Consider the following 18094-nt stretch of genomic DNA (forward strand, 5'->3'; position numbering starts at 1 on the left):
GAAAGAGTGCCCCAGTTTTTGGACTGTTAAGAAGTATGCATCTTTAAAGCTTTGTAAAATTGGACTCTCGAGAGTACGTTAACTTGGTTAAGTGAGCGAGTCTGTTTAAACAGTCCCGCCCGAGACATCTACCCTCTTCTCCCGTGCCAGGAACGAGCGCAAAGTGGTCACTTCGTTTGGGGAAGTTTTGTTGTTTTTAATTCACCGTCATTCAGCGTCAACTTCGATGTCCAACAATTCGACTGGATCTGTGTGTGTGTGTGAGTAAATATTCAGAACCGACACTCCGAAAGTCGGGTTATATTATTCGCTTTCTTAGGAAGGCGATCTCGCTACCCAACTACTGTGCTTTTCATCAAACTAAAAAATAGTTGCATACATTTGTCTAGATGTATGTGCTGTTTAACAGTTCAGACTCAAAACACATGAATTGTGACCAATCGGTTCGGAGCACCGGACTCCTGACCAGCTAGAGACCGGGGTCGCGTCCCGGTGGACGGCGGTCGTGGCACGTATGTCCAAGATACTCTCACTATTTGCTTTGTCCTAGGGATGGGACAAATACTCGCTGCAGGTACCATACTAGGACCAGTACCGCACTGCATGTAAATTTGAACACTTATCGTGGAGTAAGGGGGGGGGGGATAGCCTCATGGTTTGCATAGAAAGACGTTTGCTTAAAGGTTTCCTCAGGCGTGTAAGCTATAGTTAATGACGAAATTTCATTTCCATACATACAATTAAATTTAATAATACTCAAAAAAACGCGTGCATTGTGTAAGCTAAAGAGAATTGTTGCGAAGATTACAGTTCTCGAGCATGGATAGGGTAAATAAAACATATGACAAAGAAAGAAGAAATCGTTCATTGTATTGTGTGACGACAAGGTAAACTTCACTAGTCCACGACCACTACATGGAAATACTTCATCATTAGAAAAAGAAAGCCAGCACTGGTGGCTGCGCCTCCGGCTATCGTTGTTATGGTCTTCTTAAGCCATAGACGTGAATTCAGACACCCGCGCCTTAAACCAAATCGGTTGACAAAAGTGCACACTATTGATTGATAATTAACCTTCGCAAAAAAGTACACATCAGATTGGTGCGAGCACTTAAGCACTGAATAAATCTAATTCTAAAGGTTAAAGGGAACGCAAAGGTAATTCAATCTTGTTTTAAAAACCAATGTTGCTTATTTTACCCCTTAATTAATATAAATATTGATTGTTCTTTTTAATATCTCTCACACTCTCTGCAGCAACCTTCATACATCGGTATAATGACACAGACCAGAGACCACCGGAGCTAGCCGATAACATGTTGGTTACGTACGCTGACGGCCATTGGAGTGCGCCATATTTCGACTGCGAAGGGGGTAATATCTGGATGATAACGTACACGGTGCCATTCCTTGGATCGCATCCCAACGGGAGCTACTATTTCAAGTAAGTTTTGATTGCTGTGCTCGAAATATTTCCAATATGACTCATCAGAAATTTAATGACAGTTAATGCGGTATTAGTTTTAGTTTTTACCCATACACCGATGTGTGTTAGCACTGTATACTCAGTACTTTTGCGAGTCATGTCAAAACATGTCACATGCATATTACTCGGGTGGGGTTCGAACATCTCTTATATCGTTGCGGTACCCGCTGCCATAACATAGGATTCGAACCGCCTTTAGCTACCGGGCAACCTCGGTAGTCTAGTTGGTAAGACACTGCTCTAGAATTGCAAGGGTCGTGGGTTCGAATCTGCTCTAGAATTATAAGGGTCTTGGGTTCGAATCCCACCCAAGTAATATGCCTGTGATATGTTTTTCACAGGACTCGGGAAAGTACTGAGTATACAGTGTTAAAACATATCGGTGTATGGTAATAAAAACAAACATTAATATTCTCTATCCCCGATGCAAGTTTAACAACCATAATAAAGTGTATGCGGCGTTATTATTTTGACAGGAAATGTGTTGCTTTTATTAAATGAACATTAACCATTGGTGCATTTTACGGTCTATTGGTAAAATCTAGTCGTTGGCTTGTCCGTCAGTCAGAGCCCAAGCAGTACAAAGTGACACAATTGTTGATGGCTGGATTCGGAATACCGCCATCACGGCTACACAAGGCTACGGTCACGCCCTATTGATTTATTGCGTAACTGAACCACTCGCTACATTGCTTCCCCATTTGTTGTGTACTTTGTTTAATAGGGGTTATACTCCCTGCCAATGTATTTACGTTATTTCACAATCTCACATCATTGCGGGATCAGACTGTTTTTACCATTTTCCCATCACTTTTGGACCATGAATAACAACCAATTTAGCTGCCTTCACGTTGACATGACTCTTCAAGGTACTTACTTGTTACATTTTCTAAAGCTTTTAACGTTTTTTTTATACAGTTAAGGTTTTTTTTTGAAGCTTTTACAAAATATTTCTACGTTTTTTGCCCTTTTCCCTCTTCAAACACAGATCACACTCTTTAAGTTCAACCACTCAAGATATAATGTCCCTCGATGTAACCTAAGGAACAAGAAACATTAGGTATATCGGCAATCTAGGAACAGATGGGTAGAGTTGCAAAAGGCAAGACGGGTAAACCAAACCGACAAACGGCAGACGTGTTCAAAAAAACAACTCAAATAATAAAATGTTTGCCCGGTCTTGGCTGATAACAGCTGTTCAGTCTTAGGAGAAATTTAATAATCGATCACCAGCATCTTCTGAAAACATTCCCCCGAGAAATAAGCAAAACGTCTGCAACGACCGAATATAATCTTTACATTTGCTTTGCCATTCGAAAGAATATGATAGTGGGAATAATTTTGCATTTAAATTTGATACTCGACGCCTTGGCGAAGCGTAGGGCCGACCCGGGCAATGTGTGTGTAGAGTGGGACTTTATCGCCCTGCAAGGGGTGGCAATGTTTGAAATCTGTCGGGAGTCACACAGCCGTTGCTCCGGAGATTATTTGCACTTCTTTAAGGTTGGGACCAAGAATAAAGACATTTTGCAGATTATGTTATGATAAATGTCTGTACACTTATGTAATGACGCCTTGTCTGTTTGCAAAATGTTCACTTTTATCTTATTTAGTGAATGACACGGTGTGACACTTGACATCAGAATAATGAGATTGTGAGGGAAGCGTGGCAATAGAACACTGAGCCAGCTAATATTTAAAAGAAGTTTATGGGGAGAAAAGGGGTCTCATGCAATTCAAACTATGAATTGTTTTTTTGAACTGCATTATTGACATACAAATGCATTGTTGCAGTTTTTAAGAGCAGCTTCCACAATGTTTAGTTTTATTACTACTTCTACTTCTACGGGTTGTATAATCCCAAAGGAGCAAAGAATGGATTAAGGAATGTTGTTGGCCCAATGACGAGGGCACTGAAATAAAACTCAAAAGCTGTTAGTTTACTTACTTAAAAGCACTGATAAAGATGACCATCCAGACCAACTCGTCTAAGTGTCAGTCACAGGCGACGGCCATTCAACGTAGTACCTCAAACCAGACGAACAGTCTTCCACAGATAAATGATGCTTAAAATCGTCTCACAGTACTCGAAGCTAAGTCTGGTGGTTAACAGTTAGGTATAATGACAGTCAATAAGGGTTTTCCTGATTACCCAAACGAAGCTTAAATAAAGTTATCAAGTCGAGAGTAGGAGCAAAGAACTGTTGCATCAAAAAACCACCCTCAAGCAGTGAACACAAAAAACAAGATGGCGTCGCCCATAAACAAACTGAAGCACATGTCAAAAGTCAACTGCTGTTACATGTTGCAAATAATATATACAAATGTACCAAATCAACTGCTGTTGCACAACTTGCATTTAACAATAAGTCACAACAGCACTAAGGTAAAGGAAATTGATGCGTTATATTAGTTATGTTTTATTATTATGATAAATGAGCTTACGGGCTTTTCCATAGACACAAAGTACGTGATTAATTTCCGTAATGTTGATTAGTTCAGTCTGACAGTTGGCTGATTCTAAATTTCAGACCAAAATTAAATCATTCATATGTTTCCGTCAGTCGCACAACACCGTCGTCTTTTTATTGTATACTGCAATCATGCGTGAGACGAACGTGGGGATCAGGTGGTTTCTTTCCCTGTCTGCCACCTCTGTGGATCACGGTTAGGATCCCACCTCAGACCGGAGCCTTGCATGCGGATTGGGTTTTAAGTTCCTACCTGCATGTTACGTGGGTTTTCACTGTTCATGGTTTTTCTCCCAAATCTAAACTGAACCTTTCTTCTCGTTTCGAATTCATCCTGTTATACGCGCTAATTGTGCTGTTAGATGTGTAATAAAAAATGTTGTCTTTAAACTGTTTTATTTGATGAAATTGTCGAATAGATAACCCACCCCTCCCCCCCCCCCCAAAAAAAAAAAAAAATCGCATTTGAACAAAGTTTCACAAGAAAGCATGAATGTACCTTTAAAGGCAGTGGACACTATTGGTAATTACTCAAAATAATTATTAGCATAAAACCTTTATTGGTGACGAGTAATGGGGAGAGGTTGGTGGTATAAAACATTGTGATAAACAGCTCCCTCTGAAGTGCCATAGTTTTCGAGAAAGAAGTAATTTTCCATGAATTTGATTTCGAGACCTCAGGTTTAGAACTTGAGGTCTCGAAATCAACCATCTAAACGCACACAACTTCGTGTGACAAAGGTGTTTTCTTTTTTTATTATTATCTCGCAACATTGATGACCGATTGAGCTCAAATTTTCACACGTTAGTTATTTTATGCATATGTTGAGATACACCAACTGTGGAGGCTAGTCTTTGACAATTACCAATAGTGTCCACTGCCTTTAAAAATACACAATTAAATTAAACCGACGTTACATTTTGATTACATGAAATTTGGAATGTTATTGCTCGGCTTGAATAAATGCAATGTTTCAGCTGGATAATCTATTGAAGGTGGATATATATTGTAAAACAGCACCTTTGAGGCACCCCCGGTTTCACTGTATGGTGGCTCTGAAGGAACATCGCAATTCGCTGAGAATGTGTCTGTATCTGAATGGAAATGAATTATGTAAATTATTTTCTCTTATCCACTCCGCTTGCCCGGTGTGTCGGTTTCAACTTTCCGCCGTGTTCAGTTTTCCGAATGACCAAATACGGAAACATTACGTCATGCAATGCCTGCGCACAGCAAGCGAAAGTAGTCCATGTTTAGTGCCGTATTGAGTCATCCGTGTTACTCTCCGGTAGCTGTCATGGCGGCGTCCACGAGTACAACGAGCGGCGAACGCGTGGATCGTATAGAGAATTTACTGTGCAGACCAAGCAAATTATCCTGTATTTAACCAGTGGTACATATACCGATGGACCGTCAGAGAAGCAGAATAATTTTTTTATTATTCTGGTTTAGTTTATTAAATTTATTTAATACCGTTTTTTTTTATTTTTTTTTTATTTAGTTATTTATTTATTTTTATTTCGCTGAACTACAGTACTCGCCAGGGTACTCGCGGCGGTATTTCTGTCTGGCTACGTCACCCGGAAAACTGAACACGCCGGAAAGCTAAAACCGGTCGAACAACGTGCTGAAATGTCCGTCTACGTCACCCGGAAAACTGAACACGGCGGAAGACTGAAAGAGAGTGAGCACCTCAACTGGGCAGTTTCTAGTCCGGTTGGTTCTGCGCGATGTATGTCAGACCAGCTGGCTCATGCAAATATGCATAATATAGAAAATGTTGAAAACTAGCAAACAATGAGTCCAAAACATATTTGAATTTGTAGAATGGTTAGTTAGCTGTGAGCTTAGGTTTAAAACAGGTGTCACACAAAAAACTACAATTTAAAATAATGGCCCGTCATGAATTCTTGTTTTGGGTAAAATTTCCTAACCATGAAGACGAAGTGACAACAGTTCAAAATTTAATCCAATACATAATTCCCTGACATAATCCGTTGATATTGTGGCTAACTAGTAAATCCGAGACTTAATCCAATAACTTAAATTATCAAACAAAGCCGAGGGGTGTGTTTCCACATCAGATCCGTGCAGAATGCCGCTTTAATACTTGGCTTGAACAGAATTGCACGCCCACTGCTGACAAATCATTGAAGTGTGCTTGTCCTTATTTTCACAATGTTCGCTGCGAAGTGCCAAGGGAAAAATTACTTCGCGCAAGGTCTCTTTGATTTGATTATAAAACATAAGTTGTGGAAAAGTTAGGCGTATAAGGAATACACATTATGATTTGCAGGTTTCTTACAACAAGCCACGGAATGCAAATCATTTCTCATGAAATGATTTGTTTACTTTTGCCAAAAAGGCCTACCTTTCTCCTTCGGGGAATATAGGCGAGAATTTAAGAGGGAAATGTTCGTTTCATGAGACAATAATTGGATTTGGCAACACCAGTCAGAATATGACAAGAACAAGAGAAACATGTTTGGTTTGGTAACCGTAAGAGAGTTGGCCATTGGTTAAGGAAATATTGAAGAAGAAACAAAAAACGCAAGCAAAAACTACATTTTTTTTAATTGCTCACTATTCCGCGTAATTGTTTCTTTTTTTTCAAATGAGAAATATGCGATGACCAAAATATCTTTCTCAAGACGTACGAAGACCGTGAGACAAATACATGCTTCTATTATCAAAAGGCACAGTACAATTAATTACCTACACTCTAAAACATCCGTGTCCGACTTGTGCACAAACAAGTAGCTAAGCACAACAATATTATGGTCACGAGAACATGGTTACCAGCCAAAGTACCATATCACAAGTACAATTTGTGACTGGTAGCCTGCTTATGTTTTGCTTAGCAGAAAGGTTCCGAGCATGGTTGTCTTTTGAATCATCTGTATGAAAATTGGCCCTGGAGTCTGTGTTAAGGCGACCCAAAAAACTTTGCCCAAGCGACATAGAATTGGACTAAAAAAAAAAGAATTAAATTTCTGTACTGAGGTTCCGGGACTCTGGGACGGCGTGAAGTGGGTCACGAGGCTCCCCTGCGACAACCAATCAAGGTCTCAATCCGTACCTGCGAGCTTTGAGAGTGAAGAGACCACAATTTAAAAGTGATTTTTAGGAAAATGATTTCGCCGTGCAGCATGTGCACGAAATTAGCGACAATGGCTGGCCTTTGAGCTTGGAATTTAATATGTGAGATTTACCAAAGGGTACGGGAAAGACAAAGAGACAAGGGATGGCCACTGAAAAGAACGTCAAGGGAGAAACAAAAGACAAAGAGACAAGGGATGGCCACTGAAAAGAACGTCAAGGGAGAAACAACAATGGGAACTAAACGTCACGGGAATATTCAGCAAGAATGAATGGATGCAACATGCGTGTCATGAACAATAATTACAGTTTTATATTACTTCGAGATGCATTTTAGAAGACATTTTAAGACAGAAAAAAGGATGTTTAAGTATCATGGTTTTGCGTTCAGCATTTCCTCGATTTTTCCCTAGATCACGTTCCCTTTGAATTTGAACAGGTTGAAAGGAACAGCAAGGCAAGGAATACAACATTGAACGTTTTATCATACAAGGGAAGTCACTTTTAGAAACTAAAATTAAAATTAATTGCAATAAAACTTTTCTTTAGAAACAAACATACAGAAGCTTTCGATAGAAAAAAAAAATCATTTTGCGAGACGTTTCATTTCGAAGCAATGTAGTTGTAAAAAAGATCCGTTATTGTATCCAAAATGTGACTCTGAGAAGCGTCTACTTTCAGAAACGTTTCTCATATTGTTTTTCTTATGGGGGACTTCTCTTTCTTTGTGGATATAATATTCACCATAGAGTTTCGGCGATATCTTAAAACCGTGACCATTATTTTGAAATGGAATTTTTACAGGTTAGTTTTTTTTATACATCTACATTTAATTGGATTAAAACGAACCAAAACTAAATTTACACTTTGCTTTTCATGGCCATACCCTATAACTGCTTTACTTTAGTTAGCTGGAAACAAGATAGGAACGGACAAGCAGTTGTTTCAATGCAATGTATAAAAGAGTAACTAATATGAAATGAATAACACATATGTATTCATGTTATACACGCTATGGTCTTCAGACGTGAACACAGAGACATGTGGTGCCCTCTTCGAAGGTTCAAGATTACGGTTTGCAACAAATTACCCAACACACTTCAACATTATAACGAAGTCAGCTTTTGCATCCAGGGGTCGACCAGCTCGAAACTTTGTGAATATAACACATTAATATTGTGTGATACCAGTACTAATCCGGCGGCCATGTTGACTCCTAATCAGACAATAATTGGATCTTTAGTTCAAGTAACTGGATTTCCTTTCATTCCTGCCCCGGGCTGAATACAAAGCCGTTCACACTATGGATAATTGTGTTTGCGGTATATTTTTAAAAGGCTAGACTAGATTATGTGGGTCTTTATATCTACTGATTTTGAAAGTGACTATCACCGGAAGTAAATATGTCTTTCTCCAGGGGATGACTCTTATGTTTCATAATTATTTACTGTTTTGTTTTCATGTTTATTCACTTTAAAGGAACACGTTGCCTTGGATCGGTCGAGTTGGTCTTTCAAAAGTGTTTGTAACCGTTTGTTATAAAATGCACGATTAGAAAGATATTTCAAAAGTAGAATATAATGATTCACACAAGTATCACTCGAAATTGCGTGGTTTTCCTTTTATTTGTCGACAAACACCGTCGGCCATTTATGGGCGTCAAAATGTTGACGCCCATAAATGACCGATCGTGTTAGTACGCAAAGTAAAAGGAAAACCACGCAATTTCGAGGCAAATGTTTGTGGATCATTGTATTCTCATTTTACAACATCTTGCCAATAGTATGCATTTTATGAAAAAACGGGTTACAAACGCTTTTTATAGACCAACTCGTCCGATCCAAGGCAACGTGTTCCTTTAAAGGAACTGAACACTATTGGTTATTACTCAAAATAAGTGTTAGCATAGAAACTTGCTTGGCAACGAGCAAAAGGGAGCTGATGATATATTAAAACAATGTGAGAAACGACTCCCTCTGAAATAACGTAGTTTTTGCTAAATAATTAGTTTTTCACTAAAATATTTGAAATAAAATTCGAGGGATGAGGTCTCGAATTTAATTATCTGAAAGCAGACAACTTGTGCTACAAGGGTGGCTTTTATCTTCTTTCAACTTAGACGATCAATATTGAGTTCCAATTTCCACAGGTTTGTTTTTTAAGCATATATTGAGATACACCAAGTAAAAAGAATGGCCTTTGACAACTACAAAAAGTGTCCAGTGCCTTCAAGTATACAACAACACATTCAAAATCCCAAATGTATAAGGTTTTAAACAAAATGGATCCGGGTGTTTTGACCGGTTGGCAAAGTTACATGCGTCCATCTTAGCAACTTGACTGATGATTTAAATTCAATTCATATTTATGTCCATACTGTATAAGCAAATAAGCATTGTACAACGTGCATAACGTAACAGCAAACAGAGTAGTTTAAGGTTAACAGTCAAAGAAAAGGAACAGCATTAAAGGAACACGTTGCCTTGCTTAAAAAATGCATATGGTTAGAAAGATGTTTTAAAAGTAGAATACAATGGTCCACACACATTTGCCTCTAAATTGCATGGTTTTCCTTTTACTTTGCGATATAACACGGTCGGCCATTAATGGGAGTCAAAAACGTGAGTCAAAAAAATTGACTCCCGTGTTTTTCGACGAGGTACAAAGGAAAACCACGCAATTTCGAGTGATACTTGTGTGGATCATTTTATTCTACTTTAAAAATATTTTTCTAATCATATGCATTTTACAACAAACGGTTACAAACGCTTTTCAAAGACCAACTCGACTGATCTAAGGCAGCGTGTTCCTTAAATTGTACTCGGTTACTAACGATGTATCACCGGTATATATTTGCTTAGGAAGGCGATTGATTTGCACGTGGACTAAATACAGCCTTAAAACCAAAACCGAAAGCACCGACACACACAAAACAGAAACCAAAAATGATCAGAATAAAACATTTTCTGTCAGCTGTGTATAGAAACCGACTCTGTCTATGGTTTGTTCATGAAACACGAGCTTTTTTTTTAAACTAAAATATCTACCATGCTGCAAGCCATCTCCGACCCCCCCCCCCCGACCGAGACCTTCAAGCATTATAATAAAGAGACCTACTAACGATAGTGGCATTGGAAAACACGCGGCATTGATGTTTGATACTACGAACGATTGTAGACCTGCATATGATACATACCCGATATGCCTTATTAAGTTAGAGTTCTAGATTTTCCATTCTTTATTTCCATGGATTCCAATTTTATGTCAACAAGAAAATATCAATAGCAGATACAAACGAGATTAAAGCAATTTTATTTCATGGCAATTTCACACCTGGGGATCTTTTTGTACGACAGCATGATAACAAACTATCTATTTATATTCAGCGTAGCCTGCGATCCCCGTATAAATTTATAAAGGATCAAGAGCTCCGAAATTAATGTTCAGGTTGTGACTTAATTTTTGTTGCAAAAATACGATGTTGCAGTTCCAACAGTGTGGGAAGAGGTTGATAGCATAAAACATTGTGAGAAACGGCTCCCTCTGAAGTGACGTAGTTTTCGAGAAAGGAGTTATTTTCCACCAATTTGATTTCGATACCTCAGAATTAGATTTTGAGGTCTCGAAATCAAGCATCCTAAAGCACACGACCTCGTGTGACAAGTTTTTTCCCTTTTTTCCCCCAATATTTTCTCGCATTTTTGACGTTATAAAGGCATAACTAAAGCCCCATACACAAATTAGCTCTGTCGTATGTATTTATATCGACCTGCTAATACGAAGCAAAATGAAAGCATGTACAGGGACAAATCTCAGAACGTTAAAGAACAATTTGCTGGATAAGATCGATATATTGAAGGAACCTCGATATTAAGGCGGTAAAAATAGATGCTGCAATTGCTGCAGCACAAGGTCGCAATCTCGTGCGTGTACAACAGTAAAACAGACTACAAATGTGCCCGACCTGAGCCTTGGCTAAAGGTTCTTAACCCCCATACTTCTCACTTCTGTTTGAAACAAAAGGCTTTCTGCGTCTCAGTGAACTAGATCATTGGACTAAAGGCTTAACGTGAAACTCAGTTGCGCATGAAATGCATCCGGGGGGAAATAGGACAATCAGATTACCCATACAAGCACATGATGCACGTTTCTTCATTTCTTACTATGGCAATGCATGACGTCCAACCCACTTTGTCTGACAAAATCGATTTGTCTGCCCGTGTCCGACATACCTTTTTGTCCGACACTCGTGTCAAACAAACCTCGTCAACTCAGTCAACTCTGACCCGACGGTGCTCCCAACTTAAGCCCATTTTCTCTCTTCTTTTTTATTGACTATTATTTCGTTCCAAAAGAGAAGCGAATTTCAGTATAGACTACAGGACAAGCCTGCGGGCGTTTCTCGCTTTAATTTGATGCCTCTTCTTGCTTTACGAATAAGCCTTCGTATTGTTGACCGTGGACTACCCTCCCGCTTCTATCGTATTTATGTTCTCTCCCAACAAAAAAGCCGTTTTGGGTTCCCTCTTAAATTAAAACTAAAACATTCCCGTCATCTACTATCAATTCGTAATTCGCTGTACGTGCCGACAAGTTTGATGTGTTACTTTGAACACAATTAACCCGTCCGCATTAGCCCCCAAACCTCTGATGATGGCAAATCACATTAGATACACTGGCGACACGCGCTGCACTCGATGTATAGTTGTACATACTGTATTTATAAATTCCAGTGCCACTCTTTCCAACAGTACATGCTGAATACAGCACCGGTGTCTGTTACCATGGAGGAGGTGTGGGGGGGGGGGGAGGGGGTGAAGAAGATGGGAAGAGTTTTCAATGTTGCCCCCTTATTTCATGCGCTTTATACTGATGAAGAAGATGGGAAGAGTTTTCAATGTTGCCCCCGTATTTCATGCGCTTTATACTGATGAAGAAGATTGGAAGAGTTTTCAATGTTGCCCCCGTATTTCATGCGCTTTATACTGATGAAGAAAATTGGAAGAGTTTTCAATGTTGCCCCCGTATTTCATGCGCTTTATACTGATGAAGAAAATTGGAAGAGTTTTCAATGTTGCCCCCGTATTTCATGCGCTTTATACTGATGAAGAAGATTGGAAGGGTTTTGAATGTTGCCCCCGTATTTCATGCGCTTAAAATTGAAGGTGGACGTGCAAAAACTACGTGGTATCCCCAATCTGGTATCGGCTATGCTACCGGATACTGTGAGCGCAGGATTGAATGTCTTAGATTAAGCAAACTATGGCGTTGCTAAAGCAAGCAATGAGATGAACGGTCACACACAGACACACACATAAAGAAGAAGTCTTATGTCTATCTGGAAATCAACCAGCAGCTCTATAACATTCCCTTGGTTTGTGTATAACCGCCTTGGCACTATCGTGAACGAATTTTAATGCCATCGAATCCGATATGTTTTGGTCTTTAAGACTCCTCTTAAATTTGCTGCGTATCAAGTGTTCCGTCGTTGAAGTGAAGAAGCCCAATAACTTGTTAGAACAAAAAAAACTTCGAGAGTAGTCGAGAGCAATCAGATTCAGTCACACCAGTATAACTCAACATGTATGTTGAATGTTCAATTTTATCTTCTCAGACAATCTGTTTTTTTAAGGCTGTATTTCCTTCACTGTCTCCTGATAGTGAGAGACTATGACTGATTGGAGAGCACCTATCGTCATGTCATTCCTTCAAACGTAACTTCATAAGTCACATCCGCTAATTCAGTCTGTGGAACCCTTCTGATTCGATTAGACGAGTCCATTTTCTCTATAATAAAGTCCTTGTTATTAGCAAAGTACGTCAATTTTCCCGCCAACATAATTACGTCCCATTTTTGCGCGCCATTTTAATTTCATTTTATTTTTTCTTCTCCCCCTCTTCTTGTTTTTACGTCGCACATTGCTATATCAGTATTCTGCTGTCACTACTCACCCGCGCTTGCACCGTGCACTCCCTCCGGGGCCAAATTTACAGCTTGATAAGAAAGTTGCACTGGTTTAATGAGAAGACTTTCATCTCGTGAAACTTGAAGGAGCTACCGGCGAGACTAACATCGGTCGAGTTTTTTTTGTAATACCTCGGGGTGTCGTGACGTTTGTTGCTCAGCCATTTTATTACTCCAACTTATCAATCAGTCGCCCCCAAAAGCTCCTCGAGCCCTGTGCTCTTCTTGTTTCCCTCAATACGATTCTATTTTTTTTTTTCGTCTTTTTATTTCCCGGCTCGCACAAACTCTCTGTAAAAAAAAAAATCTGTCTTCTTACAGAACGCAACCCGGAGACAAATCATCTAGTGTCTGGCAGCAATTCTAACATATCATCGACCATTTTACCGCACGGCGGGAACACATGGGGGTGTTTTCAGTCCAAATGAAGAGTGCATTTCGGTTCTGATAACAACAGTCGCCCGACAGAAGGTCATTACTGGAACTAAAAAGATAATAACTGATTCTTGTGATTTCACTGCAAACAAAATTGAGAGATAGTCAATAAATAATTCTGTCTCTAATTGGAGTTCTAAAAGTGTAGCCAGTGTCGTCAATAATCTGAAATATTTTCTCCAAGATTACTACGGGGAGTCGTTAACAGCAAGTGCCGATTGAATAACCGCTACAAAGACAAAAACATTTTGATTTTATTGTTCTTACACTAAAATAGATTTCTGTAAACGGTTAGATTTAAGAAACATCCCCGCACAAAATCACCGGAAACAATCCCATCCAAAGCTTAAATCAACTACCGTATAGGAAAAAATCATTTACCCCCTTAAAGTTTTAGACGGTAATTCACTTTCATCGATTAGAACTACGGACACAGTTTTCTGCAGTTGTCACTGGTGAGTGGATTTCAATATAATTTTTGAGAGAGTGTTACACAATGGTTTTGATATATTGTACAATGGCCGAACAGACTGCTGCAATTTCCCTCGTCATTTGGCTCATGGGGGTGAATTAACTTAAAGATACAGTTAGAGTAAAAGAGTTTCTTTCGTCTTTCAAAGTCGATCGGTACGCCCTAATGATGATCGATTTCAGAACAAGTTTTTAGTCCAGTCCTCTTACCAAACAAAAAGAGTGGTATTATTATCTGCCGAAACTGGGTTGCCGTATACAAAATCTCTCCAGAACATAATTAACCCTGGATATTTTCGGCAAATTGCAGACTATTTCCTTTTTCTTTGATTCGAATTAAAGTAAATTTGCCTCCTTGGTTGAGACTGTCGTCCAATTTCACTTGCAGCAATGACAATTTAAAAAACTTTTTGTTCAGCTTGACTTATAAGTGGTTCTTTCAAGCCTTGCGAAATTGGCATTCAACAGAATAGGCGCAACTACAGATTTCCTTCAAAAAGTATATGATTTTGAAATGAAACGGTATCATTTTAAGTCGCATGGAGCAACTGAATAGCTTTTTCTTACACAATAAGTGAAATTGATTTTTGAAGATCTCTCGAATTTACGCACAGTTCAAATTTACCGCTATTTGTAGAAATCTGTCCAGTAATTTTTTGTTAACCCATTTTATTTGGAAATTATTAAATTACAGGACGGACCCAGGGGCCAATTTTGCAAAGAGCTAAGATCGATCCTGACTGCGAATCAATCATAGTTGCTAAGTAAAGTGTGATGTCACAACACAAATCACTATGGTACCAGTGACAATTTACCTTTCGATGAATTTTAACGCTTTGTGAAATCGAGCCGAAGTCTATTAGCCCAAACCCTGTACCTTCGTGTTACTAGGTTCAGGCTACATAAAGGTATTGGATCTGGGCTTCATTTGGGTGCACGGCTTCGGGTACATTTAAGGTGCTAGATTTAGGTAAAACGTTGGGGTACTAGAGCGGCTCCATACATGTACTTGATCAGGGCTTCATTTAGGCGCTGGCGACCAGCAAGCAGCAGTTAGGTACAGGGTTGGGATACAATTAAGGTTTCATGCTCCATATGTACGGGATCTGGGCTACATTTAGTCACCGTGCATCCGGAATACATAATGGTACTGGGCTAGGTACAGGGCTGGGCTACAATAAAGGTTTCAGGCTCCATATGTACTGGATTTGGGCTACATTATTTTAAGCACCGTGCATCTGGCATACATTTTGGTACTGGGCTAGGTACAGGGCTGGGCTACAATTAAGGATTCAGGCTCCATATGTACGGGATCTGGGCTACATTTAGGCACCGTGCATCCGGAATACATTATGGTACTGGGCTAGGTACAGGGTGGGGCTACAATAAAGGATTAAGGCTCCATATGTACTGGATTTGGGCTACATTTAAGCACTGTGCATCTGGCATACATTATGGTACTGGGCTAGGTACAGGGCTGGGCTACAATTAAGGTTTCAGGCTCCATAATGTACGTGATCTTGGCTACATTTAGGCACCGTGCATCCGGAATACATTATGGTACTGGGCTAGGTACAGGGCTGGGCTACAATTAAGGTTTCAGGCTCCATATGTATGGGATCTGGGCTACATTTAGGCACCGTGCATCCGGAATACATTATGGTACTGGGCTAGGTACAGGGTTGGGATACAATTAAGGTTTCAGGCTCCATATGTATGGGATCTGGGCTACATTTAGGCACCGTGCATCTGGCATACATTATGATACTGGGCTAGATACAGGGGTTGGGCTACAATTAAGGTTTCAGGCTCCATATGTGCATGTTCTGGGCTGCATTAGGCGCTGGGCTTATGGGACATTGAGGTGCTGGGCTAAAGGATTGGGGCTACTTTTAGACACAGTTTGTGTTTTCATAAATTTAGGTAGGCCTACAGAGTTGGCCTAGGTTTCAGAATCTTGGCTATATTTAAGTGCCAGGCCATATGTAGGTACCGGGATACAATTAGGTGCTGAGCTACGTGCCGGGCTACTTGATTTTTTTATATTTTTATTTATTTATTACAAAACTTGCTTTTCAGTTTGGATGGAGTTCATTCCGTGATTTTCAATGAAATGAAGCACACTAGGTGAAGCTTGAAAACGAACACGGAGCCATCTGAAAGGAATGCCCATTGGCTAAGCGAACTTTAACATTTACCCCCGGGTCAGCCATAGCGCGAACATGTAACATTGATTCCTCAAACAAACAGTGGTTTACGCTGTACACTTTACCGATTCGTGACATAATCCTCAAATTTAATCTGAATTACCATGTGTACGCAGACGACACTCAGCTATACATCACGTTTAAATCTTCTCAAGAAAACGCCAATGCATCTATTACAAGACTTGAGAAATGCATCCAAGAGATTCGACGTTGGACACAACAAAACTTCCTGAAGTTAAATGATGATAAGACAGAGTTCCTTTTATTTGGGTCACGTCAACAGTTAACTAAGGTTTCAGTGCCATACATCTCCATCGGTGATGCTCGGATAGCTCCCTCGCTGAAAGCTCGGAACTTGGGGGTTATTTTTGATTCATCGATGACACTTCAGCCACACATCAACAATATTGTTCGTTTATCATCATATCACATCAGGAATATAGGTAAGATTCGCAAGTACTTGGACAAAAGTGCCACTGAAAAGGTCATTAACGCATTTGTTACTTCTCGTCTTGACAACGGCAATGCTCTTCTCTACAGTCTTCCTAACAACCAGATTTCCCGACTTCAACGGCTCCAAAATACTGCTGCCCGCATTGTGACACTGTCTAGAAAATCCTGTTTTATCACCCCCATTCTGAAACAACTACACTGGCTCCCTATCTCTCAACGAATCATCTTCAAGCTGATCCTCATTGTCCACAAAGCTCTAAATGGCAAGGCTCCCCACTATATTTCTGAACTGCTTCAAGTTTACACTCCATCAAGGAATCTTCGATCAAGTTCCATGCTTCTCCTCATTGAACCCAAGTCTCGACACTCATGGGGTGACAGGTCTTTTTCTTCAGCCGCGCCACGCATCTGGAACTCTCTACCACTTAATCTTCGATCTTGTGTTTGTACCGCAAAATTCAAGTCTCTTCTCAAAACTTATCTTATGTCACAGGTTTTCAATGACTAATTTGTTGTGTCTGTTTTTCTTTGTGTTGTGTTTTGTTTTTGTTTTGTTTTTGGTTTTACTGCGCCTTGAACACCCAGCAGGGTGGATATGTGCGCATTACAAGTCTTATTATTATTATTATTACTCTCTAGGTTTTTTTTCTCTCTCCTATGTGTCTTTTTCTATTTCACTTATTCATATTTTCTTTATAAACCTCTCTTGCTCAGTCGTAGATCCCCCCTCTACTAGCTCTAGGTAACAGTAAGCGACTGGAAGAATGTTTTCTTTAACCCCATGAAGAATGACTCGATTCATCTTCCACCCTTCTCCTTGTCGATTTTAACCGGCGGCCATCTGATTAGACCCGGTCTCAGTTGGCCGTCGAGGCGCCATTGGCGGCTAGGAGTAAACGCTCCAGTGCTGGGGTGCCCGACGGTCACCCCGGTCGGGTTTATCACACACTGGCCCGTACGCTCGCAAGCAGGGGCTTTCCTCTTTCTTGATTTGAGGTGTGAAGTCGGGGAAAAGGGTCCCTAGGGTCACTATGTAATACGGCACCCCTTATTTATAGCACAATCCTCCAAGGGTATAGAGGGGGAACCCCGAGCAGCATGTTAAGGTCACGCTATGTCGTGTGCCGCGAATTGACCCTCGTCTGCTGTCTCTTTACTATGGGCGCATCTAGATGATGTTATCATGTAGGTAGGCTTTACAAATTAATAGGAATGTAGCTTGGGTCACATTTTGTCGAAGATAATAGTTTATGGTTATCAAAATATGACGAGCTTATCGTGTATAGACTATTACCTGTTCCTTATACAGTAAAATATAATATCACGAATCAAAGCATTCACTCCTTAACGAAACCGGATGTTTGTTTTTACTACACAGGATTATTTGTTTTTACTAAAGGCCAATTGCTAAAGGCCCGGTTCGTATACCTCACGCAAATTGTAAAAGTGAAGCGATTTTGTTCCTTCTTCAGAACTCGCAATTCTAAAATGGCGGTCTACTTATTG

At 39.9% G+C, this 18094-nt stretch overlaps 1 protein-coding gene across 1 annotated transcript in view; it reads left to right on the forward strand.

Moving 5' to 3' along the window:
* Positions 1–1263: 1263 nt before the first annotated feature.
* Positions 1264–18094, forward strand: part of LOC117289634 (probable G-protein coupled receptor CG31760) — an 89972-nt gene continuing 73141 nt past the window's right edge. Inside the window, exon 1 of the mRNA XM_033770844.1 lies at positions 1264–1444. Coding sequence (XP_033626735.1) covers positions 1317–1444 — 128 coding nt within the window. The 5' untranslated portion in view covers positions 1264–1316. The remainder of the gene's footprint in view (positions 1445–18094) is intronic.

The sequence above is a fragment of the Asterias rubens genome, chromosome 4, assembly GCF_902459465.1.
Source record: "Asterias rubens chromosome 4, eAstRub1.3, whole genome shotgun sequence".
NCBI lineage: Eukaryota > Metazoa > Echinodermata > Asteroidea > Forcipulatida > Asteriidae > Asterias > Asterias rubens.